The following is a 24,174-nucleotide window of genomic DNA, read 5'->3' as shown; positions in this document are numbered from 1 at the left end:
GCATAGGAGGCCACTGTCAGAACCCTGGCTTTTACTCTGTGTGGGTCTGGTGAAGGCGGTTATTGCAGAGTTTTGAGCAGAAGAGTGATATTATCTGACTGAAGTTGTAACAGGATTACTCTGGCTACTGAGTGGAGACTAGACAGTAAGAGTTGAGAATGGAGCAGTTAATTCAGTTAGATGCTCTCGCTGGAATCCAGAGAAGAGATGATGGTGGTTTGGACCTGCGTAGAAGTGGTGGAGGTGGTGAGAAGTGGTTGGATTCTGGATACATTTTGCAAGTAAAGCCAACAGCGTTTGCTGACACATTGGATGCTGAATGAGAGAGAAAGGAGTGAAGGATAACTCCAAGGCTTTGGTGTGAGGAACTGGAAGGATGGAATGGCCATCGACTGAGTTAGGAGTCAGAAATGGAAAATGTGGAATGACTACATAGGGAACGCATTTCTTACCCTTGACATGGATCTCTGGGGTGGAAGTCACACATCCACAACATTACTTCCATCTCATGATGCTGTTTCATGGATGAGAGGAGTTTAGGGTTGGGCTGGAGGATTTTGGGGTCTTATGTACCATTCAAAGACACCTGACAATGGATGTCTAAGAGTGTACCATCTGGTCTTCAGATTCAGTGCCATAGTGCCATCCAAAAATGTACTTCCTGGTAATACCATTTGTTTTGCTTTTCAGTCCTTTCTCCTATAGTCCCACCTGTGGGAAGCGTTCTTGAGATTGCTGATTAGAGTGTTGAATAAACTCTACCAGGGCATATGTTATATCATTTAGCACCTGAAATCCTTGGAGGAAAATTCGCAAAGCCACATCAGCTTGAAGTATTGTGGATTCAGTAGGTAAACTAGGCGGCTATTTTGGGTTGAGTTCAGAGCTCTAAGTAAGGGTGGAGGGAAGTTTAAAGGGAATTAAGTCATTGACTAAAATGCTCAACAGTGTAATATCCCCTTTTCCCCTAAGGATATTATAGGAATTTTATTTCAGTTCCTGTGTCAAAGTCATATATCTGTCATGTGATTGGCCACCCAAGAAACCAGCAGAAAACTTCATCAGAGTGTGTGGGGGAAATATATGACTTTGACTCTTAACTCTAAGATGGATTCTCGTTCCGTATGATTCACTGAGAGACCTGGGAATGCTTTATAATGAGGGTTCCTTATTCTGTACTGAGAAAATACTCTGTGTGATTTAAAAGCACAAATGTGTGAAATGGCATGAACAGATAATGTAACAGATAGCCTTCCACAGCCCTGAGTAATTTAAATCATCTCAACAGGATTAGCAATTCCAAGACAATTTTTATCCTACTGAGCTAGCTACAAAATAAATTAGGTACCTTAAAAAGAAGTTTCTTGAGATCAAAGACTTATTTGACAAAATGCCTCCACAGAGCCTCCTTATAGTGCGATGCACACGGTAAACAATTAATAAATGCTCGCTGGAAAAATATTGAGAATTTTATTGCCATTATTAGGAGAGATTAATATTTCAGCCAGAGTTTTCTTTGTTAATAAAATTGATAAATATGGACCAAGACATTCAAGGCAAATATGATTTTACTTAGTGAATAATACTTATTAAGCACTTTCATTTATAAAAATATCATTTTCTTCCCATGGTTCTTTCAACATCGAAAGTACACGTTTCCTATTGAGCATGTGTGGTAGGCTCAGGCTGCAGTAACTGCCCCTCTGCAGCGGCCTTGAAGCAGTGGGGCGTCCTCGCTGCCCAGACAAGCCACTGAAAGCTGCCTTGCCTCAAAGAGAAGACAGCTTTTCACACAGGCATTTGAGTTCTGGAAGCAATTCCTATGTTATTTTCTTTTAAAAAACCATAGTTATGAATGTAATAGAGCTCCGAAGAGAGAGCCGCTCCATCGACTGTAGGTCTTTCAGAAGAGCCTGAAGGAACGCCTGTGTGGACAGATTGCATCCGCAAGAAGGAATGAGGTTCCCCAAAGCTTCCAGTGGGGGATTAGCTCCTGCAGAGTGTAAAGACCATAGTGTATTCATATTCGTTTCAGAGGAAATTTTAAAAAAACCTGGGAATAAATGTTAAACAAGTCTTCCTGCTGCTTTTTCTGTCTTGGCGTATGAAGCTGAGGTAGCAGAATGTGAAACTTGATGGCAACACAGGAGTTGCTGCACTGAAGTAAACTCTGCCTCCATGAGGCCTGCCTTCTTCTTTTGATTTTAAAGAGCATAAAATAAAGAGAGGCACCTCTACACAGTGCCCGTCACTGCCACCATTCCACCAACAGTGAGAAACTAGGCCCAGGGTAAAGAAGGCCCTACTCAAGCCTTCTGTTTGTGAACATTGAGGAGGTTACAGTATAGTTCAACCCAACAAGAACATCTGTGCGAGGCCCTATGGGAAGCATTGTGATGAGGTACAAAAACTCAGGCCCCATCCTCAAGGAACTCAGTCTAGAAGAAGGCACACAAGCGTACAACTACAGTACAAAACACAATGCAGGTGCCACATGCGATGGCCATAGCGGTGAGCCTGAGCTACGGGGGTGTTAGGCTGAGTATTAACGCAGTTGAGAGGAGTCAGGTTCCAGGCCCCTTGTGCACAGTGGGAAGTGGAGATTGGACTCCCTACATAAATCCGGGAACTGGAAGTTACTATTTTGTCCCTGAATGGGGACTAGAAAAATACTACCCTCAAGCCAGTAGGCCAAGGAACCATCCATCTGGGCCATTGGTGAGAACAGAGTGTCACACTAAAAACCAGCCTCAGCTATGGGATAGTGTGGGGCTTGATTTTGCACAACCTGCCAGGTATGGAAACCCTGGGCCAAGAAACTAATATAAAAATTGCTCTAGAACTGGAGAAACCTGTAGGGTCCTAGAAGAAGCAAAGGAGAATTCACCCCGTAGGGTTGCCTCTGTATCTGCGCGGGACTCCAACAGAAGGCAGCACCCACTGAAAATGTGTCCGCAGAGAGAAATGACAAAAGACACAGGGAAACCTGTCACGAGAGATTTGACCTCTTGATTGCTGTAGGATGCTGTGGTGTGTTACCTGGATCCCAACCTTGCTACAGGATTGAGACATTCATTCCCCTAGTTTGTGGGAGTGTAGGGAGCTGAGAGCTCTCAGATGAGTTTGTCTCCACGAATTACCTTCAACCTAAGAGCTGCTTTACTCTTGGTCATGCTCCCTCCACGTGTAGCCCCTCCCCAGGTAGCCCACGTCCAGTGACTAGTCAATGTAGGGGTATTAAGGACTGGTTCTCTTGTCCCAAGGCAGGACTACACTGAAGGACCTTCCCAGTTCCAGAGCTGACGTTAATCTCCTCCCTCCACAGGATCCTCTTGCCTCACTCCCCAACAGGTGTCCATCCCGGCAGCACTTCCTAGTAAACCTCCTGCAAATCTGCTTTTCAGAGTCTGTTTTCCAGGGGACCTGACTTAAGACAGATACTCCCAGGTTTCTCTTTCCAATCCAGACCTCTCTGCTGAGCCCCAGACTCCTATCCAACTGTCTACTCCACATCTGCACTTGCGTGTCTCATGGGCATCGCAGACTAAACGTCTAAGACTGAAACCATTCTCCTCACTCTCTCAAACTGCCTCTCCTCTAGTTCAGTAACTCTCACTCCCACTCCTCCAGTTGCTCTTTCTAGAAAGCTGGACACCTCGCTCTTCCTCATCCTTTTATCCAATCAGTTATGAAGTCTTGTTGATTGTATACTCTTAAACGCATTTCTTTTCATTTCTGCTGCTGCCACCTGATCAGCGTCACCATCAGCTTTGGCCTGGAACACAGCAGTAGCCTCCTGGATGTCACATTGTCCCTCATTTAGTATCACTGCAGCCAAAGTGAAGTTTCATTGATTTGCTTATTTCATTGCTGCAGCTTATTCACCGTTTTGTTAACAGGTAGTTCAGTTCCATAGATCAAAATCCAGAAAGTACTATGGACATATAATTCTCCTTCCAAGAGGCAATCAGTTGACATGTTCTTAGGTATCCTTCCAGACATATATTTTGCCCATCCAAACATGTTCTCCCTCTCTTTCTCTGGCTCTTGCTCTCCCCCTCCCCTTTTTATACAAATAGCAGCAAGCTATATACATTGTTCTGCGTCTCACTTTTTCATTTAACAGTATAGAGTGATGATGCATTTAAAGGATAAATCTGATCACCTCACACCCTAGCTTAAAACCGTTTTTTGGTTTGCCATTACTCTTTTTATAAATCCCCGGTTCTTTAATATAGTAGCCTACAGGATACATATAGTGTCCAGAAATGTTTTGTATGGCTCACACAGTGTTTTACAAAGTTAGAATTCAAACATCTTTAGATTGGCCTTGCCCTATTCGGTTTGCTGCAGACCCCACTGTCCTCTGTTGTATTAACGCACCTCCCATCGCTTACTGCCATTACCTGCCCAGCTGCTGCAGGCCTTGGCGACTGTGCTGCCTTCCTCTCCAGCCTCAGCTGCAGCCCCTTGACCCTTCTCCCTCTGGCTGCATTAGCCGCCTTTCAGTTCCTTCAGTGCCCTGAGCTCCTCCCCACCTCAGTAGGCCACACAAACCTCTGGCAAAGCTGCCAGTGTTTCATCTCCTTGCATTGCCTTTTCCTCCCTTTGCACCTGTCTGATGTCTGTGCACCCTTCAGGACTCACATTCAAGGTCACTGCCTCAGGGAAGCCGTCCCTCACACCCCAACGTTAGCCATCCCTGATATAAGCTTTCCTGGCTCCCCTTTCTTCTCTCTCATAGCACGTATCACACTTGTAGCAACTGTATGTTGTCAATTCTAAAATGCATATATTTTTCACAATTAAGTCTTTCTGAACCTGGCAGATGTCTTACAATTAACGGTGCCTTGCAATTAATGGTGCAATTTGCAGTTAATGGAATTTTAGAGGTGATGTACCTGAGTAAATATTTATCTGTAAAAACATTTGTTTAATATCAGTCCCTCTCACTAGAGTTTAAGTGGCATGAGGGGAGGGGCTGTGGCTTTCTTGCTCCCCCTGTACCCGCAGCGCCAGCACAGGGTCAGGCATGTAATAGATGCTTAGTAAGAACTTGTAGACTGACTGAATAGACAAGAGCATAAAGGAGGACTTTGTTTTATGGATCCTGAATTGGCCTCTCTCAATGTTTTAATTTTCCAGGATTTCGTGAGTTCACATTCTTCCTTGACTATATCCTTTAAGGCTTTGAGAATTTGCCCTCTTCCCCTTAATCTTTGTTTCCCCTTTCACCTTTATAGACTGAAGAGATTTTACTAGGTTAGTATACCTTCATGTAGAAACCACTTCATCTTTTTGGTTGTTTTCATTGGTCATCTCTGGGCTGTTTGCAGTTGTCTGTACTGTCTTAAGTTGGGATGAAATAATGTTTTCTGATTCCTTCCCTGTTCCCTTTCTGATAATTTCCTGTTTTATTAATACCTTTGATTATTGTAGCGGATGAGGCTGATATTTAGGAAGAATAATCTTCTGTGTCCTTTAAGTCTTGCTTTAAAAACTCATGCTTTGTAGATCTCTAGGGTCCCATGGAAGTGTGCAGGAGCTCTGCAGGACAGTTTAGAGATCAAAGATGGTCACTGTGTGAAAATTATTCGTTCCTATCCTTACTTTTTCTTCTCTCTAAATTATATGTTTGTTTCCTTCCGTAGGATTGAATTTATTCAGAAGTACAATAAAGGACCATGCCAAAAGTAGAATATAGAGTGAAGTGTTACTACCTGTATCTTGAACCATATTACATTTGATTTGGGGTGTCCCAGAGAAGAAAAGAATAAAACAGAGAAGAATTTTCTTCCAACCATTCCCACTCTTATTGCTTAAATGCTATTATTATCATTAACTCAGATCCCATATATCCCAGATTATTATACAAACTGGTATAAATTTTCCTTTATTACCATTTTGACATTGATCATTAAACTTACAAAAATTCATTGGCCCACAAATTCTTTTGTTTAATATAAAGGTTATGTGACCTTAACAATTTTTGAAAATTAATTTACTAGATTACTTTCCAGGAGCATAAGTGAGAAGTCAGAATCTATAATCTATACTTGAGTATTATTTGTATTATTTACCTCCAAAGGCATCATATTACTCTTTCCAACAGGGAAGCGTCTGCGGTTTTCCTGCTCTCATGCATGTTGATGACATCTTTATTCCTCAGTCTTCCCACCCTGCCTTCCTGCTAGTCTGGCATTTCCCAGCCTGCAAGAGCTTAGTGTTGCCTGAAAGCTTGTGGGTTTCCCTGTGCTTTGTCTCTTCTGGATTAGTTATAAATGGGCTAAACAAGATGAGTTCTCCCTTGATCTCTGACACTGCTGCTGTTTTATTTTTTATTTAAAAAGTGCCAAAACATGATGAAACATTCCTCGTTATCTTTCAATACCTATTTAAAAAGTAACAGTTTGTGTGCAATCAAGATTTTTTGAAAGTCAAAAATGTGTGCACAAATTTTATATTGGTTATGCACTTTTGCTCCAAAAGTTGAAATTAATACATAAATATTTATATATAAAATATACACATATACGTAAGTATGTATATGGATGTGTGTATAGGTGCATATATAACATATTTTTATGTATATGATATATATACATTTATATGTATACACACACAAAAAAACACTATACTAGCTGTAACTAGCCCTTTTATTTTTGAAACACAGCTGGTAAGCAGAGACAGTATAGGAGTGTAGTCAGAAAAAAAATGCCCTGGAAGTCAGAAAGCTAAAGCTTCCAGCTTAGCTGTGTCCTTAACTGAATGTGTGGCCCTGGGCAAGTTACTGGGCCTTCTTGGGCTTCAGCTTTTTTTATTTGTAATATGAGAGGGTAGGATTAGATCAGTGATTCTCAGCCCTGATTGTATATTAGAAGCACTTGGGGAACTTTAGAAAATGCAGATGCCCAGGCCCTACCAAGAGATTCTGATTTAATTTTTTTAAAAATCTCTCCTGTGAGTCTAATGTGCAGTCAGGGTAAAGAACTGCCAAATGGACAAACCTAGGCTCTCTCCAGGCCTGAGAGTCTCTTGCTTTTTTTTTTTTTTTCCTTCCTAGGACAGGTGGGCCATGCCCACAGAGCCCTGTAGACTCAGTGATTCCTTTTGTTGGATTCATCTAATACATGTAATTATATAGAATGTTCTGAGTTGAAGACTCCTTAATGGCAACACCCCAATCCCTCTATGTCCCCACACGTGGTATCTACCTGTCCACTCAAGCATGGAGACTCCTGCCAGTCACAGTCCCCTACCATTCTCTTTTTATAGTTGAGGACACTTCAGTTTTCATGCTACGTAGTCATCTCAGCAATGGTCTGTGGCAGGTAAGGATGAGAGCTCCCAGTCCATGTGTTCCTTTCCATGCAACCTTGAACCAGAACAGCCATAGTTTACTTCTCATCACCAATCTTTTTGCCAACCTTTTCATATATTTTGGTCTCTAATTTCCTTCTCTTGACCAACCTGTAAACTTTAATCTCTTTAACCCTTGAAATGACCAATAAATACATTTTATTGACACAGTAGTTAATTAGAAAAAGAATAATAGGGGCTGGCCCAGTGGCATAGTGGTTAAGTTCGAGCACTCTGCTTCAACAGCCTGGGGTTAGCAGGTTCGGATCACGGCTGCAGACCTACACACCACTCATCAAAGCCACGCTGTGGCAACGTCCCACATACAAAGTGCAGGAAGATTGGCTCAGATGTTAGCTCAGCAACAGTCTTCCTCAAGCAAAAAGAGAATTGGCAGCAGATGTTAGCTCAGGGCCAATCTTCCTTACCAAAAAAAAAAAAAAAGAAAGAATAATAGTTTTTAAGCAGGTTAGGTTCTAATCACCTCTGAACCTGTGGGTTGACCAGTGAATACATGATACATGTTTTTAACACAATAACAACCTAAAAAATAAAGAAAAACAAATTTCAAGTATATTAAGTCTCCCTCCTCGAAAATGTTTCTCACTTCTAGTTCTTTCTGCATTCCCACTGCCACCACCCAGTTTAGGTCCATCTCCCTTCATTCCAGTTTCTTCTCCTTCTATAATAATAAGAATGGTGGCTATTGTTGATGGTAGGTCCTGTGATGAGTACTTTCATTACCTCATTTAAACCTCATAAAAGGGGGTTTAAAGATGAGCAGACCAGGGATCATAGAGCTCTAGATCTATTGAATGGCAACCATGGCATTTACTGAATGCTGTCTATACGTTATCTCACTCAATCCTTTGGGTGACCATTTTACATTTTACCAAGAACTAAATTGTGGATTTCGATGTTCCATACTTGCCCGCAGTCACAAAGCTAGTAAATAGTGGAATTAAAATCTAGGCCGTCTCAACCACTAAGCCACGCTGCTATTACTTTTAGGATTATTACTATCACTGTCCTCATTTTACAGACGGGTAGCTGAGGCACACAGAGATTGAATAACTTGCCTATGCTTACCAAGCTAGTAAAAGGCATAGTCGGGATTTGAACCTAGGTCTTCCTGATTCCAAAGCATGAGTTGCAAGCACCATACTCCATTGCCTCCCACTCTTCTCTTATCCCTGCACCCTATCTGTGAATCATGCCTCACTCAAGCCCTGCCTGAATACTGCTGCTTTTTTTCTTGCTATTTCTCTGCTCAGAAACAGTCTGTGTCGATTTCCTATGCCTGAAGTCTTTATTTATTTATTTGGACTTTAAAAGCCCTCTGAGGTCTACACCCCTCACCCCTTATTCCCACAGTGCTGAGAACCCATGCCCTGCTCGTCAGCCTGTCTCCCTCACATCCCACCAGCATGGCCAGACTTCTGTCTCCAGGCGTCTTTCATATTGTTCCGTTCGTCTCCTCTGCCAGTTTTTCTTGAATACCTGTCCTGTGCTGGCAAGTTCTGGTAGAAGGCCTGAATCTACCTTCTCTGTACTGCCCAAGGCCACACTTTCTGGGCAGCACGCCCCCCCCCCCCCGCCCCCCGCCCCTGTTCTCCAGAGCCCCCTCTCGCTATGCCCCTCCCATCTGAGCTCCCTGCAAACCTAGGGTGCAGAGTGGAGCCTCATTATGGAGTCTTTATGTCTCAAGTCATAAGTGAGCTCTGTGAGGGCAAAGACCATGTACAAACAATTCTGAGCATATAGTAGTAGCTTAATAAATAGGCATTGAATGAGTTATTAATTTGTGATGATAGTGCTTTCCACCTCAAGTCAAATTGTCTGCTATTATGTTAATTCTGAGTCCAGAAAAATAAATTCTTTAAATGTTGATTTATAGGATTTTTTTTAAAGCTTGTGTTATTGTGCTTGTTTTAAGGGCTAATAAAACTGATCTTTTATAACTCTTGCTGTTCTCCCAGTAAATGTCCCCTCGACGGTAATGGAAGCCATGTGCAGACAAGACGCCCTGCAGCCCTTCAACAAGAGCAGCAAACTCTCCCCGGCCACCCAGCAGCGCTCCGTCGTTTTCCCGCAGACTCCGTGCAGCAGGAACTTCTCCCTCCTGGATAAGTCTGGGCCCATTGAATCAGGATTTAACCAAATCAACGTGAAAAACCAGCGAGTCCTTGCGAGCCCGACTTCCACAAGCCAGCTGCACTCGGAGTTCAGTGACTGGCATCTTTGGAAATGCGGGCAGTGCTTTAAGACTTTCACGCAGCGGATCCTCTTACAGATGCACGTGTGCACGCAGAACCCCGACAGGTAACCCCGGCTCTCACTGCTCACGGTGTGTTTGCTTAGTGAGACCCACACTGCTTGCCCTCCCGCCAGGTTCCAGTCACCTCCTCCAGCCACACCTCGGAGAGGTGTATATATCACTCTGTGATAGAGGTGTATGCGTTCTAGAAGGTCAGAGAATAATAAATGTTAGGCCACTGCTTCACTTTATTGTTTAGACCGGCTCCGTGAACAGTGGCTGCAGAGAAGAATCTGCTCTTGCTTTCGAAACTGTCCAAGTCTTAGGGGGAGCAAAAGAGAAGGAACCTTTATGAATATCATAGATGGAAAAATGAGGTCAGGATAATTAGAATCCCCTCTGTCTTCCAAAGATAATATAGCCGGCGGCTCTGCTGCTGTGACAGCCATTTCAGGGTTCACCTCCAGTGTGCCGTGGGTATGAACTTAATTAAGTACTAAGAGGTAATGAATTGGAATTTTTTGCTTAGTACTATTTTTCTTCAGAGCATGCAAACCCATAAATCCTGCAAAGCTGTCAAAAGGAAATACCTACTCTGCTAGTGATGTGGAGGAAAACAGATGCCACTTATTCAATAAACTAATATCCACACAGAAGAAAAATGTTGACTAGATACCTCAGAGTCAAAGTTGGTTTGAAAGTTTGTCAATAAAGAATTTTATGGCCATGAACTGAGGATGAAATTTAGCTGAACAAGTGAATTAAAATTTCAGGTACTCTGATGAGTGGCACAGTAGATATAATGGAACTATTATTTATGAATCAAAACTGGTTTATTCGACAGTCTTGATAGCTGGGAGCGCAAAAGACAAAAATCAAATTAATTCAATAAGAAAGGATTGTGTTTTATCTCTCCTTCAGGTCCTATGAAAATCTGATTAAACCCAAAATATCTAAGAATAGCATTGAAAATGCACTTTGAATATAAAAGCAGGAAATGATTTTTGGAAATAGGAAAGGAGACTCAGAAACAGGGCTCCTCAATTATTTTCTTAATTTGGCCATCTATTAATCTTAAGCCTCTTGGCTTTCCTTGCCTTATTATATACATCCAGCTCTCCCCTCCCAGCTCTGCAGGATATGACTGGGTGCTAGAAAACACCAGCAGGGAAGGTGGAGGTGTGGTGGAGAGGGGGTGGATCTTTCCTAAAGTAATAATAATCCATTTTAGAGTACATATGCACATTTACATGTGTATATGTTTTTATTTGTGCCATTCTCAAAACCACTTGCTTAGCATCAAGCATTGCTGTAACTAATTAATGATGAAATGTTTGCATTAGGGCTGTTAAGGCAGCTGTGTCTTTACAATCTTTTACTTTCAATAGGAGAGCCCCTTGGTGCAAATATCACCATACTTCTGCACATCTTAGTACCATCGGCTTTAGAGGTGACACAAAAGTTTTGAAAAGGTTTTCCTCATGCAGAAAGGATTTTTTTGAAAGTTTGCCTTCCTTGCAAGTATACATATAGCCTCAAGGTATATCTATTCAAAGTTTGCAAAACATTTTAGTAGCTTTTTAAATATAAAAGATGCATTAAAATTATGTTATTATAAACTTGCTTTTTAAATTGAGCGAGTTTAGATGTATGGATCTATTATTTGCACTGGTTGGTTGTTGTTATAATATCTGAATGTGCCAGGCAAAATGAAATGATAGTTGAAAGTTTCTAGATACTGGAACTCAGAGCTTAGCTTTGAGTATGTGATTTCATGCTGAATATCACATTAAGCAATGGAAATATGTCATGGTAAATAGAAAGATACTGAAACAGAATGTTTTGTCTGATCCCAGTTATACTTAGAAAACCATATGTGTATTATGGTTTAAGTCTCTATGAAGTCTGTCCTGTCAAATAATAGTGTCATAATTTGTAATACACCTCTGTAAACCATCAGAGAACTACCTGACAAATTAGAAGACTTACATGTACAAAATACACTTCCATGAGAGACTGTTAGGTCAATGTGACTTCAATCTAATATAGTTATTGCCAAAAATCCAAGTGGCATGAGACTCCCATCCTGTGCTAGACCCTGACAGGCTTATTTGGCTCAGAAGCCCAGGTGTGGTGTGTCCAGCCCTTCTTAGATGAGGTGAAGTAGTGGGTGCTTGTTATCCGGGTAGAGAGCCAGAGTGGGATCAAGTGACTCACGCAGTAGGTCCCTACTCCTCCCTTTCTTGTGCTTTGTTGGTGAAGACTTTTGAGGTGATCACCATCATTCACGAATAAGTTAAAATTCAGCATTATGACTTCAAAAAAATTGGTCCCTGTGTAGGCAAAGTAATAAAGTACCTGTCTCTTACTAATCATGGGGAGATGCTTGAATAACTCCATCAGATCCTAGTTGATTATTAGAGATAAGGGGAGGGAGATGCCTAGTCACTTTGACCCACTAGTTCCATTCTAGATACATAATTTGCTTTTAGCGTATAGGACTGGAATATTTCTTTTCTATTCCAGAACCTAGAATGCTCTCTTTGCACCAGCAAATTTGGAAATAAAAGATACTCTTCATAATTCTTAACCATATGAGTGAATTGCTAAATAGAAATATACAGAACTAAAATGGAACATCAAATTTGTGTATGCTGGTTGCTAAATTTGGAGCCTTTTCTCTTGTTATCCATGTGAAGATTTACAACTGCTGAATATACATATTTTCTTTAGTGATTGACTCATAAATCAGTTGGCATTTAGTCTTTGGCAGTTTGTGCCCATTCAGCTATATACAGTGAAAAAGCTTAGAACCTACCAGTCAGAAACCATTTCCCTTCTATTTGAAAAACTCAATTGCTTTTATTTTGATGGGAAAATCTTGCTAGAACCAGACGCAAGAAAGGGAGACACAGAAGACAAGTCAGAAGGTAAACAGGTTAGAGTTTCAGACAGGCCCCTGAATCTTAGGTCCAAAATATTTTTCACTCAGCGGACTAAATATTTGGCCACGAAACCCAAGATGTATGAACCTTCATCAAAGAGACTTTGTGTGTCTATATCCGTGAGCTTTTTCATGTGAGGGACCATCAAAAAGTTTATGCTTTGATATAAAGGAAAAAGATCTGAGGATACCCAGAGTTGCCAGCATCATCATTTTTCACTACTGTGTTTCTTACATTAAATGCAAAAAAAAATTCCGTTTGACCTGACAAGGTAGGTATTAGCACTAAAGATAAAAACACATTCATGAGGGTCCAAGAGTCATGGAATCTTCTTGATTTTGTTCTGTTAATATATTAAACATATGAAACCAAAAATTTCTTCTTCCTTTTTCCCAGGCTACTGACTTTTTCTTTTCCTGACAGAATCCAAAGAGAAGAAGCTGTTAGAATCTAGATGAATCTAGATTTTATTTAGGTACTTCATAAACTTTGGGGTTTTGCATAAGCTTATTACCTAGGCCAGAGCAGCTTGACTCAACTTTTGCTTGAACCAGGAGTTAGAAATCCCTTTTCTCTTCTGTTTTTCTGCTGCAGAAACTCTCAACAGTCCCATTGGGGGGGCTCCAGAAAGGGGTAAGCAAAGCCTTCAATCACAGTGGATTATTTTCTGATGAATATGTTCTCTTTTATTTTCCACAGAAAGTGTCTTTATAATGCTTATCATCATTTTGCATCCTTTTCCTTTTCTTTTCTCCTTTTTAATTGTTTGTGACACCTGGGGAAAGTTCGCGTTTAGCCTCCTGGGTGCACTGTCAGCCGCTCACATTTGTGTTTTGACATATTATTGTTTGTAAGTGGATGTGGTAGTACCCAAGGGGAAGATGACTCTAGAAGGTACTGTTTGGTGGGAGGATCCTGGAGATAATCCATTACCATAATAGTACTTTGGAATGCATCAGTGTTCTTGTGTTCCACTGTTTCCCTGTCCCCCCCAGCGTGAAGGTTATCTTCTTTCTAGCTTTCTGTGTTCTGCAGCTGCTCTGGCTCTGCACTTTTGCTGCTTTCCTGAAATCTTTTTCTCCTTACATACAGCTACGTTCTTTTCTCACTCCACACAGCCAGCGGTGATCTAAGTAGTGCTCCCTTTGAAGTCTTAGGAGGTGTGCATTGAGCTGATGATGTGGGGCAAGGAGAGAATGTGGCCCCAGTTGAACAACTTTAGTCCTGGAGGTTTCATGCTGTGAAAGAAAAATCAAAGCAGGATTAATATTTTAAACCAAACCACACTTAATTCTGTTAAGTGTTTGGTTCTTTTCCTATGTGTACACCAAACCAATTACAGACTCAAAGTAAATGAATTGCACATTTTACTGGAGTAATCTTTCGCAGAGGAGCTGCCAGTTACAGAGAATGCCAGAGGATGTGCAAAATTGTCTCGCTTCTTTATTTCTGCTTATAAATTTACTGGCACATATGCTAACTAAATCAACCTAGGCTTTGTCTGTTTTTTAGTTATTTCATTATTGAGTATGGAACACCTTCTAGTTTTTCATGAAGCTTGATATTTCTGTGTTAGAACTAGCCACACGAGGCTATTTAAATTTAAAATAATCAAAACTAAGTAAAATAATATTTTAGTTTCTCAATCTCCCTAGCCACACTCAATTGCTCAACAGCTACATGTGGCTAGTGGTTCCCACATTGGATGGCATAGATATAGAACATCTCTATCATTGGACGATACTGCTAGATATCTCAAGTAGTAAAAAAAAAAGAGAGAAAGAAAAAGCCATAAGCTTCCTCTGGTTGTGAGATGTTATCCCTTTGTGAGGAATGTTATTGAGTTTGTTTTGAGAATAATAAAATGCTGTATATGATGACTTGGGGAGAATCAAAGTGCTTTAGAAAGGAAATTCCCATTTAGTTGTTCAATGCCGTGAGATCCTGGAAAGAGTCAAGCTGAACACAGCCCTTGATGCAGTCCTCCCATGCTTCTTCTAGTATGACACATCAAAGGGAGACAGAACTTTGGAGCTGAAATTGATTGTGTACAAAAGTTTAATAAATTGAGTCTTAGCTTTTAGCCAGACCTTGAAAAGTTAATGGGAATGTTAGTCATCAGAATAAAAAGCTGAGTAATGGCAACTACTTCTGTGCCCCCAAAGCCTTTCAGCTGTCAGTTGAGCAGTGAGGAGTCAGGGTGTGCTAATAGAAACATGCATTCATAGTCTTAACTCCTGTGGCCAGTTGTCCCAAAAGAAGTTGTGACGTCTGAGATTCTTTAGTGGCAGTTATGTTTCCTAAGCCCTGCTCTTGGGCTTGAAGGTTTCATTCTGTTTTGAATGTATTCCTATGTCATTACATGAAACTGGAGGACACAGTCAATGTTTAAATTACTTTTGATTGTCTCCTTTTATTCATTTTTTAGGAAATATTAAAAGTCCAGGAAAAGAAGGAATCTTGTCTATTAGCTGTGTAACTTCTGTACTTTCTGAGGACTAACTTTCTATAAATTTCTAGGCTGAGAGAGATAATCTGTTATTATAGTGGCAAATAGAGTACAGATTTTTGTTCTAAATTCTACATAAAATCAGCTTCTGCAAAGGTGAATGTGACCATATGGTCTGAAATCTTATTCTTCAAGGTACCTAAGAATGAAAGGATATCACTTGGTTTTTTGAGATCAGCTGAAATAAGGTTTGGTCCTACATTTTGGTACCAGATTTTCTTGTTGCTATGAATTCTCAACTGTTTACCAAATAAGTTTAAATGGTCCATATTCTCAGTAGCATGGACATACACACAAAACCATAGAAAGCTCTATGTACAGGGAACTGGCTAGTACACACAGTAAAAGATGGAGATCATATTGATGCTATCTTTTGTGAGGCTGTGTCTCATACAGATCCTCAGGCGGCACACATTTGTTGATTATCTGAAAACAGGAACAGAGCATGACGGGGTGCACGAGAGCATCTAGTAAGCAGTCCCTCCTGCTTACCAGAGAGAGGAAAAAATAGAGAGGGAAGTTGAGTGACTTGTCCAAGTCCCACAGCTGATTAGGGTCAGAGGCTGAAGTAAGACTCACCTCTCCTATCTCCCCTGTTCTAGACCCTTCCATTCAGTCAAGCTGAATTCTGCAAAGTTTTGAAAACTGTGCCAAGGTCACTGGATACCTAGCAAATGCCTCTTGGGCCGGTGCTGGGCAAAAGTGATGTGTTAGAATCCTATTTGCCTTTCATTGGTATTATCTTGATATAAGAATTCAACATAAGCCTCTTTGTGGTCATTTCTGCTCTTCTTTGTGTAAATCTTTGCCCCTGTGACTATTAATGTAAAAAGGATGGATTGACTTCTGACTATAGGAAATAAATCATCCCAACTTTTGACAGCAGAGTTAGAAAAAAAAGAAAAGATTAATTGGTTTTATTTAGTGGCTTATTGTTTATTGTGATAGCTATTAAAAATAGATAACCAGAGGCTAATAAATGTTAATGGTTCCTTCACTATTAGAAAAATCAATTGTCAGTAGATATAGCATATATAAATATATTATTTTATTTATAATCTTCAATGACATTTAAAAAATTCACCCCTGAGAGAATGATTTCTTGAGTAGCCCTTTAAGGTTAATGGTTACTACCAAGGACAGATTTGGCAGGACATTTTCATCTACGTATAATTTTAATGACTTTCAAAGCATTATTTTATAATTGTAATAAAATGCATGTGTAATTTGTCAAGATTGATACACTCCTTACCAAGGACTCTTATATATTTCTTTGAAACTTGTTTGAGAGCAGTTAGAATAGATTTCTAAATGTAAGTAATTAAAATTGTATAGTATTGAGTTATTGACCAATCCTGGACTATTAATCAAGCTAAAAAATTCTACAATCAGTGCTCAGTGTGCTGAAGCCTGGTGAAATAATAGTATTTGTGTTCAGTGAGGCAAATAGCCACAATTAAGCACTTCACTTGACAAATGAGAGGGTACACTTTATTTTGCACTTAATTGAATTGTTGTACATGCTTGGTCACCATTGTCTCCTAGCCCTGCATTTTGGTTTCTGGTCACCGGAGCTTATGCATTTGTTACAGGTGGAGCAATTAAGTCAGCTTTCACCATTCACTTTCTAAATGCAGCCAGAAATGTCTGGGCCACAGACCAGAGCTTCGTGAGCACTGTTAATATCCTTCATGACAGGTTATTAATTTTCTTAACAAAAATTTTGATAAACAAATTAGAGCCCTGTCAAGGAATGATATGAAATAGCTTCAAATAGGGAAAACTTCCCAGGTTTTATATCACTCACCAGATTCTGCTTAAGTAAGCAGAAGAACTTCTGTAGAGAAGACGGAATTTTAATCTATTTTATGAAAACCAAAAATTGATTTACTTTTCATGAGCTGGAAAGAATGTTCTCTGATAATCTTGCTAATTATCAGGTATTTGTCACAACTTCCTTCCATTTGCTTTTGCATCACAGTCATCCTTCTGCAAGCGTAGTGACATCCCGTCATTTCTGTGCTGCTATAAATCATTGCTTGCTACCAGATTAAACCAGGGAGCCTAAGTTCAGGAAAAAGACCCAATGGATAAATATTAATGGGGGGAGGGGAGTAAGTAGAAGTCAGGACTTTTACAAAGGAACAAATCTAGGTGCACACCTGTGTTCATCTGTGTAATATATCAGATGACCCCAAGTTGGGGTTGTGCCATAGACAGTCCCCAAGACAGTTTAGTATTTATTAAAACACACATGCAACTTGCTGACTTGCCTGCATGTTTACCTGGCACTTAGAATAAGGTCCAGACACCCTAGAGTGACCTTGGCATCAAGAGCATATTTCCTATGAGGATGGTTTATCTTCAGTTTTCTGAGCTGACAGAGATAATAACAACTGCTTTCCCTGCCGCAGAGAATTATTGTAAAGATTAAAGTAGATAATTGATTTTAAAGCACTTTGAAAAGTTCTATGGAATTATGAGAGACAATTACATATTTTCTCTTGTAAAATTCTGCTCAATAGAGTCTGTACTCTCAATGCTCCCAAAAGTACGCTAATATTTGTCTAGAAAGTAGGGGTTCTTGAATGGTGTGGTTGATACTGGAAACAAATATTTGTTTGGGAATTAGTGTGTCTCAGCATCTCTGTGAATTTTATTCCTGTGGCAACAAGTAAAGTAACGGGAACCCAGCAGCCCAATCTCTATGCTCTGTTTCAAAGACTGAGAAAATGTCACCAAAAAGTTTTGGCCCTGCCTCATGATGCTGGCTTCCGCTGACTCACATAGAAAACAATGACCAGGCAGTCTCTTTATTTGTTTCAGACCTTACCAATGTGGTCACTGCTCCCAGTCCTTTTCGCAGCCTTCAGAACTGAGGAACCACGTGGTCACTCACTCCAGTGACCGGCCTTTCAAGTGCGGCTACTGTGGTCGTGCCTTTGCTGGGGCCACCACCCTCAACAACCACATCCGAACCCACACTGGAGAAAAGCCCTTCAAGTAAGTAGCGCCAAGCCCTTCATCCCCCTTTCTCTTAGCCTTTCCCAAGAGCCTGAAGGCAAGGGGGCCAGTGCTGCCCGGTTCAGCCAGGTGGTGCAGGAGGCTATTTGGAAGGTCAGTGTCCAGGCTGCAAGGGACCTACTTGTTTATTGGCTGTCATTGGGAAAATGAAGTCGGGAAGCCTATACACTGATCCTGGCTTGAGCTGCATAACCTTGGACTTGAGACAATTTTTCTGGGTCTGTTTTCTTGTCGGTAAAATGAGGAAGTAGGAGTAAGTAGTTTAAGATTCTTTCTAGTTCCTGACGATCTATGCTAGAATTTGAGCCAGAGCCACACAGTGCCATCTCATGGTCATCAGCAAGCCTCATGACCATCATCAGCAAAGTGGCCACAATTTAGGATATCTGGATAATCATCTCTTGTGGGACTTGAACCTTTTAGGATTCTAGTGAACTATTTCCTCCTCTTTCCTATGTGTTAATGAGGTTTGAATCTATTATAGCAGCCAACTTCCAGCTTTTAAGTGTGCCCTTTGGATCTCAGAATTACCATGTTAGTGAAAAAAGAGAAACAAAACCAAATACAGGGCACATCCAAGTTCTTGAGGATTCAGCGAATGTGGAAAGAGGTGGAACTGAATTCCAATGGCTTTGGCAAAGGGATGGTGCCTGAGTGAGTGTGGTTCTAGATATAGCACGGTGATGAAAACAATAAACATCTGAATCATGCAAGGTGGCCTATTCATTCACTCACTCATTCATTCATACATTCATTTATATGTGTGTTCATTCATTCAGCAAATCTGTTGAGCACCTACCTTTGTGCTAGGCACCCTGCTAGGCACAAGAGATACAAAGGTGAATGAGACTCAGCCCCCCAAGTCTTTGAAGATCTCATAGTTTATGGGGAAGCCCAATTAATAAACAAGTATTACAACATAGGGCAAATAGTGCAAAAGTGAAAAACTGTAAAACATATATGTATGGTGTTTCAGAGTAGCACAGAAGTGGAGTAATCAATGCCTCCTGGGGGAGATGGTATTTAAGATGTATTTTGAAAGATGAGTAGGAGTTTTCCAGACATACAAAGGGAAAGAGGCTTTTCTGGCATCCCAAACAGCATGTGGAAAGGCTTGGGCATGTGAACCAGCATGTATGATGGGTCCGTGGTCTCAGAGCAGTATTTACTGTCTGTGTGATGGGCTCTTTTCTGTTCCGCCCTCCTGCATCTCTCTTACTCTTTGCTACGCTGCCTTTCCCTGATTAAAAAGGAGAATTAAAAGGCCATAGATGTACAGCCTATTTACCTTTTGTAGGACAAGATCAAGCAAGAAAGGAAATAATTCAGGCAGTCAGAGACAAGTCCCTTTGGTCAGTCTCAACCAAGGAGTCTTCCCAGAGTCTCATTACCCATGATTTTCCCTCCAGACCAGCTGGTGTGGCATGCTGTCGCCGTGATGCTCAGCCTGAGGCTAGGCTGGGCTTGGGGTCACAGAGTCCTGCTCGTCTCGTCCTGCTAGTCTCATCCTCCCGGTCTCCACCTCAGTGTCTGCCAGTGGAGGGAGGAGCTCATCACTTGCCTCCTCACAAATTAGTTACCTTTATTCATTATTCCTATTTTCATAGTGGTTTAGATATTAATAATAAAAATAGTTTAAATTTTTGTCTTTGTACACAGGAGCAGCTTGTTAATTGCATGAAGGCATCTGGCTAAGGGGAAGGATGGGGTCTAACAGCAAGCCTGCACAATCCAAGCTGAGCTGTGCCCTCTGTGGCTGCCGAAGCCCAAAGAGGCCAGTTTTTTCTAATCCACCCCAAGGGCCAGAGGGGTTGGCACAGTACTAGAGTTCCTTATTGCAGGTGTTTTTGTCCTGCGCCACTGGACTTTGTCATTGTCCTCAGGTCTAGCCCTCAGGGGGTTCACAGAATCTGGCTTCAGCGCTGCTCTGGATGTGCAAGATGACAATAGCACATCTCCTGTGCCTTTGAGCAAGAGAGCTTTTCAGAAGCAGAGATGCAGGAGGACGGACAATCCTCCTGGCCCCTGTATTACAGAGGGCAGCCAGACAGATACAGTGCCAGGAATCAGATTGATTTTTATCTTGTTGCTGTGTAAATAGATTTTAGTAATTAATTGAAGAGGTTTCAGGGTCAAAATGGGAAATAGATTTCTATTAATGTTAAGGTGTTACTTATGTGTAACCTTGTTGACTCCACTCAATTTTTTTTCTTTAACATCCTGTTTTTGTCATGTTTCCGATAGAGCTGCCATTTTAACTTAATTTTAATTCATCAGATTAATATTTGAAGGGCTTTAGTAATTGTATCTTTTTCCTCTCTGAAAGTATTTTTTGTGACCATAACCTAATTTCATCTCGAAAAAAAATATAAGGAAGCATCCAGAGCTGGTAGGATTAGATTCTATGTGCATGTTTTAGTTCCTTCTGCTTTTCCTCTTATTAGGATAGCAACATACTATGGAGGTTTTTTTTTTTTTTTTTACCGTATCAAATATATATTCTCAGGGGAGAACTGAGTGTACTCTTATTTTAAAAGTGTAAGATTTAAACATCTTCTAAGAACTAGAAAGCTAAATCCTTCAGTGTATACAACCAGATGGTTCAGGATTGATCTATCCCAAGGGAGTTTTGGGAATCTTCCAACCATAGCTCATGGATATCCATCCCATGGACATTTGTAAATATTATGAAGATATCCTTTTACAAGCTTATAAAACAAACATGCAAAAAAACTTTTGTTGCAGATAAGTCAGTAAAATGGGTTTCGCCACAACAGTTAATTTTACTACTTCAACTAATGGCTATTGACTTAAACAATGTTGCAAAGAAGGAAAAGAATCTTGTAAAGATGCACAACCCTAAACTGTACGCCTGGGGCAGCTTCCAAATTGATGCCCCAAATGGCTCAGTCCCCAAATTGTTCCACCCACCCAGGGGCCAGGAGGCCTTCACAGAATTCTCAGGGGCCAGCTGAGACTGAGCCTGCCATGCCAGGGGAAAGCCCTTTCCAACTTCTAAAATCTTCTGCTGAGATGTGGTTTTTGAAGGCAGATCAAGGTTATTGCTGTTCAAAGAAGGCTGGAGAAGATTTGGCACTAAGAGATCCTAGTTTCATTCCAGGGCTTTGCCTCACAATCTGATTGGCTGAAATCCCACTGAAAGACACCATCCCCCAAGCTCTAGGTAGTTCATGGGCCTGTCGGCAGCTAACCTAGGCTGTCGACTTAGAATTTCTAAGGTAAAGGAACACAGAGGAAAAACACATATCAAAGGATCATATTGAAGGTCTCAGCTTTCAGTTTGTGCTGTGAGACTAGAAGTCGTGGAGGACAAGGAACAAAAGCAAGACATCATTTCATTTAACAGCAATTGCCAAGCACTTTATTAAAAAGAGGAAAGAAGGAAGGAGGGAGGTTGGCAGTCTAAAACTTATGCTTTATAGTGAGGACTCCTTTCTCCTTCCCTATTACTAAACATCATCTCCCAAGATTTCAGGGAGGCTGCTCTGCCTGGAAGGATCCATGTGAGCTGCTTGATGCCTGGCTTCTGCACCTGAGAAGACCAGGACGTTCCATAGGAGAGATTCTTCTCTTCATCTTTGTTGGAAGCAGGGGGAAATGCTCATCACTGCATTTTTGCCTTAAGTACAGACAGTTTGGCTCGGTATAAAAAAAATTAGAGGGTATTCTAAAGAGCATCTAATATTTTTAACAAGATCTGGGCAAAATCAAAGCAAATCAAAAGAGCACATCAGTAAATATGCATTGAGCACATCAAATGTACGAAGCCCTGTGCAATTTGGTTCGGTTCAAGAAGTATTTTGTGACAGGCTGTAGTGGCACGGAAAGAAAGTTTCTTGCAGATTTTCTGTGTAACAGACTTGACATTGTTTGCACCTCTGTCAGTTTCAGGTGGTAATTGTTAAGCTCCCTGTACCTATAATCCAATCAGCATCACATTAAGTAAGGAATGATCTCAAGTCTAAAAGGAAATTAAGTCTAATTAAGATATTTGTACTGATAGAAAGTTGGGGACTTTCTCTTTGCTGAAATATTCGGACGACTTTCCACTTCAATGTTCCTGCGATGTTCTCTTCAAGGCTGTGACGTCAGCACGATGAGGAAGACCAAGTGTGCAAGACTATTTCTTTGCTCCAAGCTCATTACCCTCATCTTTCCTTCCTTCTTATTCTGTTACACCACATGAAGCCCTGGCTTGGAAGTACCCATGCCCAGTCACTCGTCTGGCATTGTAGTTCAGGGTTAATGAAATGCCAACCCCACTGAAGTCCTGCTCTGACCTGCCAGAACCTAGGTATTTGCATTGAGTCTGTCCTTCTGATGAGTTTCATTAAGCTATGAAAATAACTTGTGAAGGGAATTTTTCTAAAATTAAAGATGATGAACATAAAACTGAGGCCCTTCCCTTATTTTCAAAAAAGATATTTTTATATTTAGCTCTCTTTACTTCCTCAATTATATCAATTATATTCTTATCATTCCCAACTCACATAGATATTATTTCTAGTAGCCCACTTTCTTCAAGAAGGGAAACTCCTAGGAAAAGGATCTAAATTAAGGTAATTTTCTACATATCTGCATGTGTTTTACTCACACTTGGTGAGCAGATGGCACTAGAGATGATTTTTCAGAAATGATCTCAGGCACCTGATGGATCAGACTTAGTAAATTTCCTTTTATAGAAAATTGTTCCATGAGGGTAAATATCTGTGAGGCATTTAGGCAAACACTTGAGAAAAATGTAACTCCTCTCTTAATGTCTCTGTTCATCTGGATATGTAAATATTACGTATTACATACACTTTTGCCTTATGTGAAGTACTAAACTTCCCACTTATGAATTCTTTATAATCTAATACACAAGATCAGAAGTGTAAAAGCATGAGCCAGGTAAACGGTCAGTCCTCATAGTTGTTCAAGCTATTTTTCTCTCTCTGAAATTGATTCTAGAGCTTCAAAATTTTAAAAAAGGAATATAATAATTTGAAAGTTTGTCAAGCAGTGAAAGGTAGTATATTTTGACACACTAATCCAGTAACTAATCAGTTTTCTAATAAACAATCAGCAATTCGCTAACGTGTCTTCGGCCCTTCAGGAGCTCTGGAGAGGGGATGAGCGGCCCGTGGACGTTAATGAATGCACCAAAAATCATTAGCTGATCAATACTTCTGAGTTATTTTCATTGAGCTGATAGGTCTGATACATTAAAGCTGACACTGTACATTTGTCAAGATCACAGTGCAGTTTTTAACAGTGGAACAGGCTGCTAAAAATATTCCTTGAAAGACAATCAAAGAAACACAACTTCTTCACCCTGACACACGAGCTGGTGCAGGAGCCCTGAAAAATCCAACCGTGACAGTCAAACTCCAGCTTCTCAACATCCAACAATGTGCAAGAATCCCCAAAGTGGGTGGATGTGTTCTATTTTTATAGGTTATTATTTCTGTGGCCAGGCACTTTGTATAATTTACTAAACAGGAGCAACAGAGGACTGGCCACCAGATAAGGGGGCACATGGCACGTGATGGACAGTTTGGACTTTGTCAGGATGGCTTTGCCGCAGCCCCACTAGTGCAGGGACCCGAGAACCAAAGATGGCGTTAAGAAAAGGACAATTGACTGCAGCTCTCCTGAAAATCTTTTCCTTCAAGGGGTTGAGGAGAGGACATGAAGGGCATGGCTGAGGTGGCCACTGTGCCCTAACGGGTGCTCAGCCAGTGCTTCAGGCAGCCCAGACGAGCAGAGTAGTCCCTGTCTGTGCCCAGCTTGCTGCCATAGCTCATCTGTATGTGTGTGTGTGTGTGTGTGTGTGTGTGTATGTGTGTGTGTATAATCATAGACAACCAGCCAGGAACAACAACCACCACCAAAAAACTAAACACCACCACTAGATTTTTGTGTATGTGTTTTGTACACTGAGTAGCCATCAAGCTAGTAAGTGTGTATTACATAGGAGATGGGTGGGGCTCAGAGTCTCTATATTATAATCTTTCTTTTTTCTTTTCTTTTTTTTTTTGTGAGGAAGATGACCCCTGAGCTAACATCCATGCCAATCC

The 24,174-nt window shown here is 40.9% G+C and overlaps 1 protein-coding gene across 2 annotated transcripts in view; it reads left to right on the top strand.

Moving 5' to 3' along the window:
- The window catches only part of PRDM6 (PR/SET domain 6), a 96,431-nt gene that overhangs the window by 71,030 nt on the left and 1,227 nt on the right, over nt 1-24,174 (top strand). For both annotated transcript variants that reach the window (XM_014796485.2, XM_087429887.1), the window contains 2 exons: nt 9,339-9,681; nt 17,897-18,073. In XM_014796485.2, coding sequence (XP_014651971.1) covers nt 9,339-9,681; nt 17,897-18,073 — 520 coding nt within the window. The remainder of the gene's footprint in view (nt 1-9,338; nt 9,682-17,896; nt 18,074-24,174) is intronic.

The sequence above is a fragment of the Ceratotherium simum genome, chromosome 4 (assembly GCF_057802395.1).
Source record: "Ceratotherium simum simum isolate JZ-2026a chromosome 4, ASM5780239v1, whole genome shotgun sequence".
NCBI classification, from domain to species: Eukaryota; Metazoa; Chordata; class Mammalia; order Perissodactyla; family Rhinocerotidae; genus Ceratotherium; species Ceratotherium simum.
The sequence above is the reverse complement of the archived record's forward strand: the minus strand, read 5'-3'. Positions and strand labels throughout refer to the sequence as shown.